The sequence below is a fragment of the Notolepis coatsorum genome, assembly GCF_963971535.1.
Source record: "Notolepis coatsorum genome assembly, chromosome: 19".
Lineage (NCBI taxonomy): Eukaryota > Metazoa > Chordata > Actinopteri > Aulopiformes > Paralepididae > Notolepis > Notolepis coatsorum.
In genome coordinates this window covers 44,086,376-44,106,732 of record NC_140183.1, presented here as the reverse complement: position 1 = coordinate 44,106,732, position 20,357 = coordinate 44,086,376, and the positions used below count along the sequence as shown (strand labels likewise).

The 20,357-nt window shown below is 45.2% G+C and overlaps 1 protein-coding gene across 1 annotated transcript in view; it reads right to left on the bottom strand.

The window, feature by feature from the left end:
- LOC311246475 (retinoic acid receptor beta-like) overlaps positions 1 to 20,357 on the bottom strand; it is a gene marked incomplete at both ends in the record, with an annotated part of 68,789 nt that overhangs the window by 32,521 nt on the left and 15,911 nt on the right. Inside the window, 2 exons of the mRNA XM_084336629.1 lie at positions 2,015 to 2,156; positions 3,791 to 3,945. Coding sequence (XP_084192755.1) covers positions 2,015 to 2,156; positions 3,791 to 3,945 — 297 coding nt within the window. The remainder of the gene's footprint in view (positions 1 to 2,014; positions 2,157 to 3,790; positions 3,946 to 20,357) is intronic.

Here is a 20,357-nt window from a genome sequence, read left to right as displayed (position 1 = left end):
CAGAAAAGTATCCTAATGACTTTTATGCCTCCGGCGATAAGGTGTTTTGCAAATTCTGTCAACGTTCCGTGGACTGGACCCGCAAAAACGTGCAACACTATTGTGATTAAATAGCTATGTAACGTTACAGTGGGACTATAGATGGAAATGATAGCTTCTTGCTAAATCTAGTGCACCCATCTATTTGTTTAATGCAAACGATTGTCATTATACACTGTCCTTTATAAACGAAATAAACTTAAATAGCTACGTTAAGTTCATAGGACTATAGATGGAAATGATAGCTTCTAGATAAATCTAGTCACAGTGCACCCATCCATTTGTTTAATGCAAACGATTGTCATTACACACTGTCCTTTGGACTCCTTTATAAACTAAATAAACTTAAATAGCTATGTAACGTTACAGTACAGTCATAGGACTATAGATGGAAATTATAGCTTCTAGCTAAATCTGGTGCACCCATCCATTTGTTTAATGCAAACGATTGTCATTACACACTGTCCTTTATAAACGAAATAAACTAAAATAGCTATGTAACGTTACAGTACAGTCATAGGACTATAGATGGAAATGATAGCTTCTAGCTAAATCTAGTGCACCCATCCATTTGTTTAATGCAAACGATTGTCATTATACACTGTCCTTTATAAACGAAATAAACTAAACTAAAGGTGCCTAAATTATGCATTACTATATTTCATCACAATATAATAGATACAGCTAGGCTACTGACATTGTCATTGTGATAATGTCAGTAGTAGCTAGCTGTATGATTATCTATTGTTTACACTTGAAATGTGTATTTTTATTTTGTCACAATATTATTTGAAAAATATTGTGTAAAATTGAACTGTATTTCTGAGTTGCAGCACTTAAAAACATTAAATGGACTGTTATATCTTATTCGATTGTGGACATTTATTCATTCCCACTTATTAGACACTATTTCTGATGGTAAAATGAGCATAAAAAGCAAAATACAGAATTCTGAAATATTAAAACGGAAAAAAACGAATTTGGGAAAAAATTTAATGGAATTTGGAAAATAATAAAACGGATTTCATATGGCTCTAGAGGAAATGGAGCAGATAAGCAGGGAGAGGGATTCAGATGTTTATGTTATTAGAGGGGACACGTCACAGTGTGCTTTGGGTCGATGTATGAGGCAAGAAGGCCTAATGAATGGTTGTGTGTGGTGTTGCTGGAGCAGGGGGTGGAGGGGGGGCTGTTGTGAATATGAAATAATGAGAAAGAAAAACAGTACTGAATATAAACAGATGAACAGATGAATAGGGTTGATGCAAAACGGATTTGGGCGCTTAAAGAAAATGCGATTCGATGAATGCTTTTGGATAAAAGGGTATTTTTTCCGAAAAGACCTAATCTGCTAATCCTTTGCTCATCATTAACCGTTCTCTGCACTGTGTATTCCGGGGGGCATGTGACACAAAAACGGGCTAATGTAACTCAAACAGGTTATCCTTTCATAACCACCCTGGGTAACGGTGTCAACGCGGCCCGCTGAATGGGCCATCCACATGTCGGGCGGTGGGTGGAGGGGCGGGCGAGCGAGCTCCATCTTACGCAACAAACACAGGGATGCCTGCCTCGGCCCGACACATGTATGCCTCAGCCGCGCCGCCGCCTCTCTGCTGTACACACGATCTGGATGTCCTACATTCAGGCGGGCCATTGTGTAAACACTCGCACTGAGATCATGTTACACACCCAATCTGTGAGAACGGCCCACAGTGGAATAGCTGCAGTAGTCCAGCGGGATAATACATGTGATGGATCTATGTAACGTGTCTGTTCTGAGTGCGGGGGGTCTGACACTGAAACATGTGGCTGGGTGGATCCCTTCTCGACTACACCCCCCCCCCCATGATAGAGATTCTATTATGTAGGTCAATGGACTTGTGGGTAATAGTGTTTGAGTATTTTTTAGTGGTTGTACAGTAGAAGGGCTCCTGCCGCCCTAGTTCCCCTGGTAAGTGAATCAGGCACTCACACTCCTTGGACATGCCGACGGCAAAGCACCTCTGGAGCCGGCAGTACTGGCAGCGGTTCCTGGTGATCTTGTTGATGATGCAGTTCTTGTCCCGGTGGCAGGTGTACACCATGTTTTTCTGGACACTCCGACGGAAGAAACCCTGGAACGTCACATCGGCAACAGAGAAGGGATTCTTATTGTTACCCTGTTACCCTTTTAGTTTGATTTGCAAAAAATATATTTTACTAAAATTAAAAACAACAACATTAAAATTATTTATTGATTCTCACGTACGGCTAAAATTACAAGAAAACCTCAATATGATTTTTTATAAAAGCATCACCAAAATCCATGGGTAAAATAGATAGGAAAGGACAATGTAAATATATTTAATTTAATAATAATCTAAAGTATATTTAAAATAAAATGTATTAAAGGATAACTCCACTTTTTTTTTAAATTAGCTTATTTAACATCTTCCCTGGAGTTAGACAAGAAGATGCATACCTTTTTTGTCTCTGTGCGTGCATTTTAGCTTTGGGAATAGACGCTCCGTTAGCATAGCTTAGCTTCATCACTGGAAGTGGGGGAGGACAGTAGCCTTACAGTGCCTTACAGTGTATTGCAAGGTCTGACATTGACCAAACTTGATATGCATGACCTTGTAAAGTTAGGGGGCTAATAACCCTTGCCATAATTTCAGTGCGCCCCTAACTTTTGATTGCAAGGTCTGACATTGACCCCCTTTTCAGGAGTTGACCTAGAGCCCACCAAGGTCATGCATATCAAGTTTGGTCAATGTCAGACCTTGCAATACACTGTAAGGCACTGTAAGGCTACTGTCCTCCCCCACTTCCAGTGATGAAGCTAAGCTATGCTAACGGAGCGTCTATTCCCAAAGCTAAAATGCACGCACAGAGACAAAAAAGGTATGCATCTTCTTGTCTAACTCCAGGGAAGATGTTAAATAAGCTAATTAAAAAAAAAGTGGAGTTATCCTTTAAGAAGATAAATTAATCTCTGTGGAAGCGTGTTGTTTCTGCGACTGCCCCATAAGAGGAAGCATTAGGGTCATAGACACCATGGATCTGTTGTGTCTGATGCCGAGGTCGTTGTCAATAGTATTGAGCGCAACACTCTGATCCCCACAAGGAAGCAGTCTGTCAGCTCCTCTCTAGAGACACAGCTCATTTGGTCTGAGTGAATACAACAATCTAAATCTCCATAGGGCCTCTAAATAGGCATTATTATTAGGTTATATTAATTGACAGATGCAACACAATGAAAATTTGTTATTTTCTTCTTTTTTCTTTCTTATGTTTTTTCTTCTTCCTACAATTCATCTGTAAAAGTCAACTAAACTGAAAGTGCCTCATTGGAAATAATATATAGTTGAGTTTGGTTGCTTTTATTTATTTTTTACTATATAAATTTGATATTAACGTACATTTCACTATATAAATGTGATATTAACATGCATTTTACCATATAAATGTGATTATTAACATGCATTTTTAAGAAAATATTTTCTTTTACTTAAATCATTGTAAATCAGAAGATAATATAAAGGTCTCTCATTGTAATGAGTAAACAAACCTTCTACATCAACAAAATACAGTAAACACAATTAAAAACGTACATGTTGTCTAATGTTAGTACTTGCATCAAGAGCTTAGTCCACCAACTAGAGAATGAAAACATATCTCTTAAAAAAAAAGAACCAATCCTTTTTCCCTCTGACCTAACACATCGAAGGGATATCTTGCGAAACCGGTGATTGCCTTGACATCTTACCTTGCACCCCTCACAGGCGCTGACACCATAGTGGTATCCTGAGGACTTGTCTTGGCAGACGAAGCAGGGCTTGTAGGTGCGAGGGGGGGGCAGGGGGGACAGGGGACTGGCAAACAGGTCCTCTGAACTGGAACTGGAACTCTGGCTTTCCACCGCTGAGGGGAGGGAGAAACACACACTGAAAAACAAGCTAGCACAGCGGTGAGAATGAGAAAGGTAGCTACTGTAGGTAATGTTGCTATATGAGTGTTTGTTTTAGCGGTTTGTTTTCCCTCTGAAGGCGCTGCTGAACACACCATTCATATTCCCCTGTTCAAATCTATTTAATTTTTATGAATCTTAACAGAAAGAAGAAAATGTGGAGGCAGTAAAGTTTTTGTAAAATAGTTAACATGTCTCTTTAAAATTCACTTAAGGTCTTATTATTGGAAATAGATTTAGCCTAATCTTGGTGTGGATTTAGCTATCCTATTAGATGGGAAAACATGACATTAGTAGCCTATTCATTGCAAAAAAAACACTTATTCAAGAAACCATTCAGAACCTGTCCCACAATCTACTGTACATCATTCTTGGAAACAACCAATCATCTTTAAAGTGACATTTTGAGCGAGGAACACCAGCTATTGCCCATTTTGTAAAATTGTCCCCTTTTGAATACAGGGACATTAGACAAGATAATGACGAATTGGACAGTTGGCGTACATTACTACATAGTATACACTAGACCAGGGGTTCTCAAACTTTTTCATACCACAACCCCATTTTATTTAGGATTTAAAAAAAAAGATTTAACTTAAAAAAGTACAAGCACTTTGGGGTGCGACCCGTAGTTTGAGAACCGCTGCACTAGACAAACTACATACTACATACACCAGACATACAAGATACTACATACTCCAGACATACTACATACACTAGGGATGCCCCGATCGATCGGCTACCGATCGTTATCGGCCGATAATCAGTATAAATATGCGATTGGTGAATTCCGATATATTCGCCGATCGCGGAAACCGATAGAAAAACATGATCCAATTCTTAGCGGAGATCTCACTCGCTGTCTGTTTCAGACACACGGAGCTGCAAACTGCCGCTCCTCCTCCTCCTCCTCCCTTGCCCCTCCCGCACCCGTGTAAACACAGAGGGGGCTCCTCTGCTCTAGTCTATAGTGCATTCGACCGTGAGCTAACGTTAGCTACCTAGCTATCGTTACTGTTTAAACAAAATTACCCAGTCAACTATTCACTTTTAGTAGGCATTGTCTAACGGTATCTAGCCGGCTAGCTACTGATAGCTCCTGATATCAACAAATGCTCCAGCAAGTCTAGTAGTGCATGTTGATACCTCCGTTAGCTCACGTTAGCTCACGTTAGTTCACTGTTCAAAACGAAATGTCCCATTGAACTAAATAGTTCACTGAGGCGTTGTCTTAACGTTATCTAGCCGGCTAGCAGTAGCTACAGATAGCTCCTGATATCAATGTCTTATAACATTGATTCGATGCGTATTCGAGCCCCGGCTTGCATCGCAGTCACAAACGGGGCTAGCTGAGGGAGTAGGGTATAATCTGCAGAGCCGCAGCCGCAGATATACCCTGCTGTGCTGAGGGCATGCTGAATGTAATTTACCTTAACCAAAGCAGAGTATACACACAGACAGTGGAGATAGCGAGCATTTTGACTTGTTGCGTGGTGGCGATGTCTCGCAGATAATACAACTACAAGTATAATTATATAATATATATATATATATATATATATATATATATATATAAAATGTATATTAAAAAATAAATAAAAAAATTGATATAAAACCAAAAACGATCGATATCGGATCGGTATCGGCCGATATGGCTCAAGACGATCGGTGATCGTATCGGTGGCAAAAAACGTGATCGGGGCATCCCTAACATACACCAAACATACTAGATACTACTGTACATACTCCAGACATACTACATACATCAGTGAGCTGGATGCAATCTTACCTGGAGGGGAGAAAACAGATGGTAGAGGTAAATGGTACTCTATCACCCCCCCATCCCAGTGACTTGTGTGGTGTTCCACAAGGAAGCATACTAGGACTGTTACTGTTCCTAATTTATGCAAATGACATGTCATCAGCTTGTGACTGCAACTTGTTCCTGTTCGCGGACGACTCAGCCCTGCTGGTCTCTGACAGGTTGAAAAAGCCCTCAGCTCTGAACTCGGCAGAATCTGCACCTGGCTCGCTGATAACAAACTATCGTTACACTTGGGTAAAACAAGTCCATTCTCTTTGGATCAAATAACAAACTCAGCAAGGCCAACGGCTTCTCTGTTACAGTGGGTGACAATATTGTCACAAGGAAAGATTCAATTACATACCTGGGTTCCATCCTAGAGGCAAATCTTTCCTGTGACAAAATGGCAACCAATGTAATAAAAAAAGTCAACCAATGAACAAGATTCTTGTACCGGATCTCCTCTCAGGTAAACAAGAATACCCTGAAGACTCTAACAGGAGCACTCATTCAAGGGTACTACGACTATGCTTGCACCTTGTTGGATAATTCGTTATCAGCCAGTAATCTCTCTGTTTTCCTGTGAAGTCTGCGTTGTGTTGTTTATACCTTACTCCTCGTACTGGCTGGCACACTCTATCTCCCCCGTTACTGCATCCGACAAACGTGATACCTTTCCTTCAAACGTTATGTTTATTCCATAAACATATCCTCAAGATGGAAACAGTTCTGGAAGTCTTTGAAAAGTCTAGTGAATTCATTAATTCTACAGGTCTCTCCTGCTATCAGCTCAATGATCGTTGAGGCCTAGTGGTTAGCCAAAAGCCTTCCCTGTTAGCCGAAGCTAGCATTCCCCCTCCCCCACCCTCCGGTTATCGGAGGGTGAAAGGGATTTCTGCTGTCTCTCTCTCAACGTCCCTACATGTCAGCTTTGCGTCCTAGTCTGGCTAGTCTTCTGAAGAACTCACAACTTACCGTCTCCAAGTCTCGCGATGTCGAACTCTCTCTCTCTCTCTCTCTCTCTCTCTCTCTCTCTCTCTCTCTCTCTCTCACTCTCTCTCTCTCTCATGACTGTTACTATAGCAACGGTGGTGACACCTCTGACCCAAATCTTCCCCTACCAGCGGCCTGCTCTCGATGGTGACCTTGGCTGCTATCACTCACACACCCTGCTCTGGTCTGTTTCTGGAGAGTCTACCACTATGCTCTGTCTGCTCCTCAGCTTAAAGGCCCTGTCGGTGTTAATTATAAAGCCTGAGTGTCAAGAGTAGATGTCTGCTGTCATCTACAGATATTTACATTATATACACATATGAAAAACAAGTGCTTCTATCAACCTCATGGTACCAAAGCACCTCAAAGGCACTAAAAACAAGATTACAAACATCACAAAACAAACTGGTCAGACTACTGCTTGATTTTCATTGATTAATGATACTAATACAAATCTATACAATCACCTGTTGTTGAATAAATACCATTACTTTCTAGTTATTACTAAAAAACAGTATATATAAAACAGTAGCTATAAAAAAAATAAAGTATAATTTATATAATTTCTTTAAATCTTTTATTTTTTTTAATGTATGCACTGCTCTAATCTATAGCAAATACTTTCAGGTACTCTTCCTGAAAATTCAGTAGAATATGCAATTCAAATATGGCGGTCGACATTTAAGAAGACTGTAAATCCAATAGTCTTACTGCAAAAGCGGGCCATTCGTAGTATTTATAGGGCTATCTTACTATTTCTTTCACTATTTGGGCATTTTCTGCACTTCCAGATTCCAAGCTGTTTTTGGCTGGGCTCCGCCCATACTCGTAATGCGCTTTGTGTGACAGTCACCCACAGTCTGCACTGGCAAATAACTTTGGGGGGAGAGGGAGAGATAGAGAGATAGAGGGACTAATAAATGTTGCCGCGGGGGGGCATAATCCCACGGGACAATGCATTGGTAACTTGTTTCAAATGACAATATATACCCCGTGAATATTATTGCATGGATCGGAATACGCGTGGGAGCGTGCGCTATGATATTTTGCAACATGTTGACGTGACGCGAGTACTGATACGAGAGAGTGAGAACGAGCGAACGAGAGAGGGAGAGATAGAGAGAGGGAGAGACAGATAGAGATAGCTCCGAAAGCATGCGTGTGTTTCCCCCCACACACACACTAGTCTAGATGGAAATAGGGGTCCACGCGCACCCCCCGGAACTTTTTATGCCACCTGATTTTTCTTTATCCTTAACGTGTCTACTTTCAGAATCTGCCAGGTGCCAAGCTGAAATAATGTCCAAAAGGCTCCATTTTAACCCTTTATTGCACCTAACCCAAAACCGAAACATTAAAATGTGATGTAGCAAGAGGCATAACTTTTGAAGTAGACAACTTACAGAGACAAATGAATACATTTTTCCATACAATTCTGACCCTAGGAATTCAATGGAATGGTTATTTTTGACATTTGACAACACTTTGACTGTATTTCTGGACAAAAACAGCAAAAAAATGCAAAAGATGTGTGTCTGACCAACTACTTTTTTATTTTTCAAACGCATAGAGTGAATATTTGTTGACAATCAGTTTTTTTTCAATCCTCCAAGTGTTTATTTTAAGATTATATTGGGTACCAAGCTGAAATAATGTCCCAAAGGCTAGTTTTAACCCTTTATAGCACCTAACCCAAAAATTGAAAAATTTAAATAGAATGTAGAAGAGGCATAACTTTTGAAGTTGACAACTTACAGAGACAAATTAATACATTTTTCCATACAATTCTGACCCTGGGAATTCAATGGAATGGTTATTTTTGACATTTGACAACATTTTGAATGTATTTCTGGACAAAAACAGCAAAAGAATGCAAAAGTTGTGTGTCTGACCAACTACTTTTTTATTTTTCAAACGCATAGAGTGAATATTTGTTGACAATCAGTTTTTTTTCAATCCTCCAAGTGTTTATCTTAAGATTATATTGGGTACCAAGCTGATGATGTTGGTGACCGAGGCTCTGCAATTGGTTGGACAGTTGGTTGCTGTTGGTTACCTGGTACCTGGCTACCTGCAGATGGCAGTCTCCCACTGCTTTCTTTGGGAACAATCTCAAGGATTTTCTTAGTAAGTATATTATTCATTATTATTATTAACTATTATTAAGATATACCTAATAGTCATATACAAGTAATTCTTCAACAAAAGGTCTACAGAAATCACATCTGTAATATTGACTAAGTAGTGTTGGTAGCTAGCTAAATTGGTAGCTAGCTAAGTTGGTAGCTAGCTGAGTTGATAGCTAGCTAATGTTTTTCAGCATTTTCAGGCTGATTACTCACTACTAACAATAGGGGAAACGAAAAAACATTGTATTCTTGACTATAGTGTTGGTAGCTAGCTAAGTTGGTAGCTAGCTGAGTTGATAGCTAGCTAATGTTTTTCAGCATTTTCAGGCTGATTACTCACTACTAACAATAGCTTTTGATGAGATGTCCACCAACCTGCCCCCTGAAATCATCACTGGCGAGGGAAACACTGTTTTTCACAGCGAGTGGGACAACCTGAACAGAATCACCACCAACATTCATGGTTCAAATGTGGTAAACAGCGCCGGGGGAATCATGATTCAAGAAGTGAAGGAGAGCCATGTGAGCACCAAGAAAAGGACCCTTCCTCTCTATGACAGGTCATCCAAGATGAGAAGCCTTAAGATCACGCCTCCCGAGACGCTGCCAGAGCTGGCATTCAAAAGAGTTGGCCCCAAATTCCCCAAGAATGCCAACTTTACCCCTCCTGCTGAGAACCAAGTGTCATATGATGCCTCAATGTTGCAGTACAACACCCACCTCCTCAGCAGATGGTTGAGCAGCCAGGGCAAGCAGCAAGTGCCTGGATTTGGTGGTTTTATTTCAAGCACAGGGAAAGTGCCTCCTAGTAAATCTACCATCGACTTTTATACCCCCATCAACCAGCCCATTACAGACAACGCAGTAGTGTATGAGCTACTCAAGAGATCCGAGGCAGCAACTGAGGAGGTTGGACAGCCATACACCATCAACACGTTTGACCTGGGAGTCATCATGAAAGCCTGTCCTATAGTATGGAAGTATGAGGAGGAATTCAGTAAGCATGTGAACCTCATTGGCAAGTTCCACACAGCCATGAATTACATGGGCAGACTCACTGGGCGCAAGTGTCTTGGAGCTGGCTACGCCGAGATCCTCATAGAAGCTGGCCTCGCAAACAGTGGTTGCCTGAAAAATATCCTGAGCGGGAAGTCAGATGCCAAGGCTCTCTTCAGTCTGAAGGCGGTCACAGAGGCACTTGAACGGTTGCTGTTCAATGTTTTTCTAGAAGAGAAGAAACCAGACATCCCATATGAGATCCTCTTCAACCTCATCCACTCTTGCACTTCTGAGAGCCTCAACTCCACTCTGAAGGATCCCACACTGCTCAAGCTGATTGGTGACTACCTCCAATACCAAGACAAGGTACGCAGGGGCCACCTGGGCAAAACGGGCATGTTCTGGCTCTCCATGATGGATCATGCAAGGCTGGTCTTTATGATAGATTTTGCTGTGAAAACCAACAATTTCGAGCTGTTCCATCACTGCAACGGCGCCATGGCAGATCTCTTCTTTGCGTATGATGGCCACAACTACGCCAGGTAATCTATGCACTCATTCCCTGAATACTCAATATAAAAATAAGTGGGAGCTTATTGTAGTTGTTGTAATAAACTTTAATTATCATTCATTTCCTACAGGTACCTTACTTGGTGTGAGGCCTTTCTCACAAACATCGACCTCTCCCATCCTGGTGCTCTTGATTACATCAAGCTTGGAGCTATAGCTGTTGCACGATCATTGATCCCAGGGGCTCTCGCAGCAGTGGACAAGACCATGGAGGAGACATTCATGAGGTTTGCTAAGACTTCAGGTATGTCAGTTTGTGGACACAAACATAGTCACCTATATTTAATTTCCATGTTCATGTTGGTTGTGACGCTAAAATTCAGACTTCTCCCTCTCTACATTGCAGGTGGTCTACTAGGTCTCTTCAACAACTGTGGCGCATACCAGAAATGGTGCCGCACAACCTCTGCCCGCGCTCAGCTCTATGAGCTTACTCTTGAGATGTGTGGCATGATTGACAACCCTGATATGTCGAAAGCAGGCAAGCACCGTGAGCTGGAGCCTGCCCAAATCAAAAAGTCTGAATTAGCGGTGCAGAGCGTCATCTCTGCCATCAATGGCTTCACAAACCCCTGGAGAATCCCAGACAAAAGTCGACTGTACTCCCTTGCATCTGGAGCTCCCATCGATCCAGAGGTTGAGGCTGACGTGCTGCGGGCCGAGGCTGCAGGCAGGGCTGCCAAGGAGCAGTTCATCCAAGAGCGCTTCATTTCCAAGAGGAAAGACTTCTTTGATCGCCTCAAGAAACTTAGGCTCAAGACAATGGATTACTGCAGCAAGAGGGTCAAACTTACATCTGCGCAGGGGAAGGTGGATATTGATTTTACTTATACCATTTGCATATTTCATTACACAAAAACATTATTCAGTAAGGAATGACCCTCATTCATGGGCCCTCATTCATCAATTTGTGCGTAGAAATGTTCTATTTCCACACGTAAGCACGGAATGTAGAACTAGTGTATGCACAGGGAAGTCGGGATTCATCACACGGTGCGTACGCAGGCTCTATGCTCCTCCGTGTTGATGAATACCACTTTGTTCTACCGTCAATGCTCGTGCATGATTATCCATATATGGTCATGAAAATGAGGAAACACCCCCCATGGGATGTGAAATAATGGACGGATCCGAGCGGAACTCTGAGAAACTCCACGAAGATTGTTCACTGCTGTCGAACCAAGAAGACACTATCGCGTATTATGGGATAAATAAAAGGCGGACTTGTAAACGGTGATGTCAGATATCAATGGCTCCCTAAGACCATTGCTGCAATTCTGCCTGGACAGCTCAAAATACTAATAAAGACCGTTCGTTGACCACTGTTTGGCGTTGGTTGTGTGTCATTATAACCGTGCTGTAATATGAATGCCTTTATTAGTTGTGTTCGATTGGCTATATGATTTTTAGAGGCATCTATTTTGTTGTCGGCTAATAAAGACCGCGCTGGAATATGACTGCCTTTTCCCGTGTTGTTTGATTAATACCCAGGGATTAAAGTTCTCCTCAATTTCATTCCAAATCGCGATGGATCTCCCGTAAATTTTCTACCTGCTGCATATGATTTCTAGAGGCATACTACAATCTATTTTGATGTCAGTATTGGGTAGCCTATATAAACAATAATAGAGAGCATATACAAGAACAATGAATCTCACTGCATGTATGATGTAGCCTGCCTTTCAATACATGAACTTGAATTCCATCATGTTTGTGTGCGGGACTCACAAGGCTGTTGTCACAATGGGTGGTACCGGTACAGTAATAATTACAGTCCACACAATATCACGATCCATGCCATAGCCTATGTTCTATTAGGACATGATCTGTGACGACAAATGTTCTAGAATGTTTGAAGATATCATACTCTGACAGCATGCCTATGATCAACAAAAACGCGAACTTGAATCCCATCATATACATAGTCTGTCCACTCTCTGGTGTCATTGCAATGCGTTTTCTATTCTTTCTTATACAGTAAAAAGGGGGAAGAACACTATATTCATATGACTTGTATTCTGCTTACAGCTTCGAAATTCCACTTGTTTCGTTTAACGTAAAGCCTTTTAAATATAATCAAAACGTTCCCGTGTTTCTGCGGTCTGCGCAAAATAATAACGAGTTGAGCTTTATGATTTATGATGAATTGAAAATGGGGGACCCTGATGTAAACAAGACGAAAGTTGGTCTGCATCCCCAATTAACAATTGTATGTACTGAGCTGTACTGTACTGTACCCATTCTGCAATCTGTTAATAAACTTTTCAATCAATCAATCAATCAAGCTACGCGGAGCGCAGTCAGTCAGTAGCCTACACCCCGTATATTCCGATAACGCTATATAAACCATGCTGCATTCATTCTGAGAGAAAGATCTATTATTCCAAATGCTATTTATAGGGTTTTGACCATAATTACACTACTGTTGCTATTTTACAATGAACTATAATGAACTACGGTTCGTACAGAACATGCCAGTGTTATTATGCACAGAAGCTCATTTCCTTGTTGTAATAATATATTCTACCACTGGGCGCCAGGTACGCCTGGTCTGACCTGTGCGTAGATGTAAGCACGGAGTCAAGTTCAAATCGAAATTGATGAATCCCACTCTTTGCTTAGAAATGATCGTACGCACAGGGTAAGCACAGATCTGTGCGTAGAACACGTTGATGAATGAGGGCCCTGGACTCTAAGTCAAAAGTAGACCTGGAACGCCTGCCTCCCCCCAAGGTCTGTCTCATTCCACATGTCCAGCGAGCCAACTACAGAGTCGCCTTCTATAAGAGAGCAGACAAGGCAATAATCGAGAGCCCAAAACCACATGATCCAGGCATGGGCTGGGAGAAGACAGGAGAAGAGGAGGTGTTGGAACCATTCTGGGCAATTGGACCCATCCTCCCTCCTTCTCTTGTTGAGGTACTGGCTCAGAGAGCAGAGTCAGAAGAGCATGCAGCCCTTGACAAGGTGACCGATTACACCAACTGTTCTGAAGGATCAGATTAAACCGAATATATATATTTATTTATATATATATATTTAATTGTATTTGTATATCCCCTGATATCCCTTGTATATTCCTTGTACAATATGCATTGAATATCCCTTCTAGTCTACTGAACATCCCATAATAGTCTCCATTCTACCATTGGACGAGACCTTGGTGCCAGGTCGCCATACCCCTCAGACCAGGTTCAATCGTACCGCTCAACATGTATGGACAAGTCCTAGTTCCGCGTAGGAATATGTCTACCGCACCACTAATGGTACTATTTGTTCATAGTGCGTATATATACTGCGCTATTAAAGTAGAGCTTTCTTTTAGTCCAGTTCCTTACCCTCCAACAGAGTGACAGACGCAAAAGCCTCCCCGCGAACCACGTGTGGGCAGTAAGGCCAATTCGGCCCAGTATCGGCATTGAGACATCGTGTATATTAATATTTGAATAGTCATATTTGGCACTATATCGTCGAGTTGGACGTATTCTATTAAGCTAATAATAGTCTATTCATATGTAGTGCCTCGTGCGGTAAGAGTTCTATAGTAATCAGCACCCCCGCCCCATCGTTTCGGGCATCAGCTGGACGCTTATCCAGGGTGGTTGACCCCACGTGAAGCTGCACCCGAGGAGCTCCAGGCCAAAGAGCGAGTGGACCTGTATATTGGATTATTCTACCGACGACGGCTAGCCTTCCCCGGCTTGGATTATGCTTTGAGTACTTTGATTATTCTATGGATAAAGGCCAACACTGCGGTGTGTTGGAAATACCCCCCCCGGAAAGGACAACAGGTGAGAAGACGCTCTACACGACGAGGTCGCCTCACGTCTCTCCATCGTGGACCGGAGGACGCCGGCCACAGAGAGTCCAACTGCTTTCATCTGTGGATCGAGGATCGCTGGGCACCGGGTCGCACGACTGTGGGCTCTCCCAGGATACCCTCGGCCAGACGGGATACAGCCAGACTCTACCCCCCCCCCTCCAGCTGTCCTACAAGCAGTCGGAACCTTCCCCTAGTGTATCCAGCTATATAATCATTCAAGTATCATTGCTATTGTTCCCTAAATATTCCAGGTTGTATATTTGCTTCCTGCGCAATCAGAGATTGGACATTCGATATTGATCTACCTACGAATACTCATTTGCCATAAAAGTGCATACTATTTCAAATCATAAATGTAATTAAGTGATCGTTGTACATACCTTTTGCTATGTATTATTAATAAACGCAGACTTTCGACTTGGTACATTTGTGTTGGATCCGTTTCATCAGGTGGGAGTGTTTATCATAATTATTTATACCTAGTACTGGGTGGCCAGAGTCTAAAGTACAAGAGGTAGTGGTAGTAAGTATCATATCTAACAATACAGTCAGGGAATTGTACCCCTCAGTTACAATTGGTCCTTCGAGCCGGATGGTAATCAGTGTAATATTAATATAGTTATTAATATTAAAATGGCCTATGATGAACACTCCACGAAACGATCCTCCTAACCAACAACGCCCGCGGCGCAAACGACAGCTCCCTCAGTACCTAGAGGCTTACGCTGTCAGTCAACAACCTAGTCTTCTACCAACAGTAAACGCGGTAAAACTAGAAAGTAAAATTATGTCTAACCCTAACGACCAGGCTACCCCGACCATAGAGGCCCCTATGGGTTCTAACGTAACTGACCCAGCTCACGGTGGGGACCAGGGGGAACCAGACATGACTTTACACCCCGCCAATACCGAAGAAGTAGTCCCCGACGAGTCCCGGGAGGAAGACAACACTACCGAGAGAGAACTCGGCACGGAAGAAGATGAGGAGAGCACCGTGGAGATAGAGCTCCAAGACTCCGCACGGAGTACCCCAAGGGACGGCTCCCCTACACAACCGTCTTCTCCCAGCGAGGCAGAGAGGACACTACAGCAGGCATTCCTCGTCAGCCTGAAAGCCTCTACTGAACGCGATAGACTCCAGGGTGAACGCGATCGATTGCAGATACAGCAACGGAGCGAAGAAGAGCACATACGCCTGGAAATAAGACGCATTCAGATGGAAGAGAATATGGCAAGAGACCGGGCCGACGCCCAGCGCGCCGCCACCGGTGCCCAGAGAGAATCGGATCTCACCAAGCGCGAAGCCGAGCGCGACAGAGCACAAGCGCAACTAATAGAACAGCTGATCAAAAGGACAACACCCCCTCCCTCCACCAGAGGCTCCAGGAACTCGTCTAGACATCACTCCAGGGCGGCATCCCCTAGCCGAGTAAGCGACCCTGAACTTGACCAACAGACGAGGTTTATACCCCCCGCAGACCCCCTTCCCCAACCGGTCCAAGCGAGACCCAGCCACCGGGAAGGAGCAGCATACACTGCGGAGAGGCTAAATCAGAGACTACAAGCCCTGGATGACCTAACGGAAGACGAAGAGGAAGAGGAGGAGAACCACGCCCGACGACAGCACAGTACTCTACCGGACCAGGAGGTCCAGTACAGCCCAGGCTATACCCCCGCGGAGCTGCGCTACAGACCCCCGACGCTATTCACGGGTGAGCACGACGCACGACCCGCACCGAGGAACAGCACCTGGACCAGCGGGCCATGGTACACAGCCGGTACCAGCCCACGCCAAGGAGCAGGAGGAGACTCGCCTAGGAGGCCTCTCCCCCAACGCTCGCCGATGTATCAACAATCCGCGTCATACATTGGCCCACCTATGGTACCAGACTTCACCCAGGAGAACCGGGCCCAGTATACGGAGCTCCGCATGTGTCTGGAGACAATGTTGGTGGATGTCATTGATGAACGCCATAAATACGCGATACTACTGAAGCATTTAAAGGTACCCCGCGCGCACAACATAGCGCTCGCCTACGCCACTTCCACGACCCCATACACCGCAGCGCTGGTAGCGTTGGACCAGAGATATGGACGTATATGGGATTACGTGATCCAGGAGATCAGGCACATCGACCGCCTACCCCCAGCAACAGACAATCGAGCACTGGACGACCTGTCCATCAGAGTGCAGTCCCTGGTAGGGATGCTGGGAGCGCAGAGGGAAAAGGGTAGGCATGAACTATACGCCAACTCAAATGTAGAGAGGATCTTGGAGAAGCTACCGCCCGCCCGACAGGAGCGCTTTAGGCGGCAGAGAGACCACCGAGACCCTAATGGCCCCGAACCGAACCTCCTCGATCTAGCCGACTTCCTGGCGAGAGAAGTCAGCAGCTTACGGCTAGATACATTCGGACGGAGCACCCCTGGCTCCAGAGAAGGAACCAGGAGACTAAATGATGGAAGAAGATCGGTGACTGTCATGCACCAATCGGAGTCAGTGCCAAGCAGTAGGAGCCACAGTACCCCCTCAAGAAAGGAGAAGTGGAAGATAGTGTGCCCCTACTGTGAGAAAGAACACTGGCTGTCACAATGTGACTCATTCCCCAAGATGAATGCGGAGGAAGCGAGTCAATGGATAAAGTCCAACAGACGCTGTTTTCGCTGTGCGCGATCACACATGGCAGCCGAATGCCGCTTAAAGAAAAAGTGCAGTCGGTGCGATGGAGCCCATCTGGACATACTCCACGACAGTAACAGACGGCGGCCTCCACCCGCACCATCCAGCAGCAAAGCAAGCGTCATGTACATCGACCCCGCCAGCAGCAGCGGAGCCAGAGTGCTCTTAAAGGTAGTCCGTGTGACATTGAGCTACCAGAATAAAGTCATGGACACTTACGCCGTCCTTGATGACGGGTCAGAGAAGACCCTTCTGCTCGCGTCCGCTGCGGCCCAGCTGCGTTTTCCTTAATGCCAAGCAAGCAGTGCAAAAATGCTTCCGCATTCGTCACCGCACGCCAGTGCGGTAAAGCGCCCTTCTTTTCAGACAAATGCTACCGTGCGTGCACCGGCGGCGGCGTGCTCGCTCAGGTGCGTGCGTGCGCCGGCGTGCTCGCGCATGAGATCCCGCCTTGGTTCGACACGAGCGGAGCTCAATATATATAAGTCACCGCCCCTTATTCAGTCTCTAGAAATAGCTCAATTGGCAAGGCCACATGGCTGTGGATCCTATGGCTCGTTTGCTGGCGAGTTCGAATCCCATCGAAAATATTTTTTAACGTGATTTTTTTTTAACGTGTATTCTTTCGCCGGTTAAGGTTAGGCATGGTTAAGGTTAAGGTTAGGCATTGTTTCGGAGTTGGTTAAGGTTAGAACGGTTAAGTTTAGGCGCTGTTAAGGAGCTGGTTAAGGTTAGAGTTTGTCAAAGAGAATGGCAATATAATTTCTATGGTTAAGGTTAGGCATGGTTAAGGTTAAGGTTAAGGTTAGGCATTGTTTCGGAGTTGGTTAAGGTTAGAACGGTTAAGTTTAGGCGCTGTTAAGGAGCTGGTTAAGGTTAGAGTTTGTCAAAGAGAATGGCAATAGACAGCCTATTTCCGCGCGACCTGGGCGCTGGGCGGCGGAAAATGAAAGGCGCATTACTGCACGCCACTACGGTACATTTTTGCACTGCTTGCTTGGCATAAAGCTACACGCGGCCCAGCTAGGGCTGCGGGGGAGCGAAAACCAAATGACAATTCGGACAATAAGAAGAGATTTGAAAACGATAAAGGGCGAGAATGTCTCATTCTCTATCGCAGCAAGCGGCCAGCCCGAGCGACGGTACAGGATTACAGACGCTTTCACCAGCCAAGAAATAGGACTCTCGCGGTACACATACCCCGTAGCCAAGCTGATGGAGAAATATGTACATCTACGCAAGCTACCGATCCCACTCATAGACGGTGCTACCCCGACACTGTTGATAGGCTCCGACCATGCAGACCTCATTGTCCCGATAGACCGGGTTCATACCGGACCCAGAGGCTGTCCTGCAGCAGTCGAGACCCGCCTAGGATGGACTCTCCAAGGCCCACTCGCCAAATCTCTCAACCGAACCACAGCCACTAGCTGTCTCCACTCCCGAGTCACAGAGGGAGACACCGCACTCCTGCAGCATGTAGAGAGGCTATGGACCTTAGAACAAATGCCCTTTAAGAACGAAAAGAAAGACATTCGCTCTAAAGACGACATCTACGCCATTAACCTCCTCGAGACGGGAACAAAGAGAGTCCCAGTCAGCGGCGTGTTGAGATACGCCACGCCACTCCTGCGGCGGGAAGGGATGCCTACCTTTCACGCAAAGAAAGACGCCACAGAGCGGTACCTACTAAACACAGAGCGGCGCTTAGCCAAGGACCCCGCCCAAGAAAGTGTATACCGCGCTGAGATTGAGAAGCTCATCACAGCGGGACACGTCACAAAGATTGACATTAAAGAGGCCGACCAGACGACTGAATCGTGGTACGTGCCCCACCACAAGGTTCATCACAACGGCAAAGACCGCATCGTGTTTAACTGCAGCTACCAGATCGGATCCCAAAATCTGAATAAAGAGCTATTGCCCGGTCCTACACTCGGCCCCTCCCTACTAGGCGTACTACTCCGCTTCCGCCAGGACAAGGTGGCTATCAGCGGGGATATCAAAGGGATGTTCCTGCAGGTGAGATTAGTAGAGGAGGACAAGCCCCTGTTGCGGTTCCTATGGAGAGAGAGGCCAGGAGATGAGCACCCAGCCATCTACCAATGGGAAGTCCTCCCTTTCGGAACTACATGCAGCCCATGCTGTGCTACATTTGCACTACAGAGACATGTCGCAGAGGACCCAGCAGCGGACGAAGAGGTCCGACACAGTGTGAAGAACAGCTTCTACGTAGATAACTGTCTACAAAGCGTTTCGACCCAGGAAGAAGCCGAGGCTCTCCTACTTAAACTCCGCGCCTCTCTGATCAAAGGCGGCTTTGATCTCAGGCAGTGGGCCAGCAGCGATCCGCACGTACTGCGCAGCCTCTCCTCCGAGGACAAGGCAGCGAGCAGCGAGACCTGGATTGCCACAATCCCAGGAGAAGCCCAAGAGATGACACTAGGACTAGTGTGGCGCTTCAAAACAGATTCGCTCCACTATAGACACAAACCCCTGACCACGGAGCAGGGAAGGTCGACGGCAATACCGACCACCAGACGGAGTGTGTACAGAACACTCGCCCGACAATATGACCCGTTAGGATGTATACTACCGTACACCACCAGGGCAAAGATGATTGTACGAGCATTGTGGGACAAGGACCAGGGCTGGGACGACCCCATTCCCGCACACCTTGCATCCACCTGGAGAGAGTGGGAGATGGAACTCCACTCACTCCCAGGCGTTAATATACGCCGAAGCTACTTCCCACCCACGGTGAGGCCAGAGACATGTAAAATGGATTTACACGTCTTCAGTGACGCCTCCGAGGTCGCCTACGGATCAGTAGCCTACTTGCGGGCCCAAGAAGAGGGGGGAGAGATCTACACAGCATTCATCCTCGCCCGCTCGAGAATAGCCCCACGCAAGCAACAGTCTATCCCACGTCTAGAGCTCTGCGCAGCCCTCGCAGGAGCGCATCTAGCCACGCTCATCCAACGTGAGCTCACCATTCCGGTGCATAGAACAATCCTGTGGTCAGATTCCACGACAGTACTCGCCTGGATCAAATCGGATTCATGCAAATACAAAGTCTTCGTGGGAGTCAGAGTCACTGAGATTCAAGAGTTAACCGGAGAGTTAACCGGAGAAGCAAACTGGCGCTATGTTGATACAAAACACAACCCAGCTGACGTCATCACCCGGGGAATGTCCCTAGATGACTTAACCCGTCATAACATCTACAGTGACGGACCAGCATTCCTCAAGCTCCCGGAAGGAGATTGGCCCACGCCCACCCCGAGGGAAGCAAGTGACGAGGAGGCTGAGAATAAGAAACCCATGTTCTGTGGATTGAGCACTGTTGTCTCCGCAGACCCCAACAT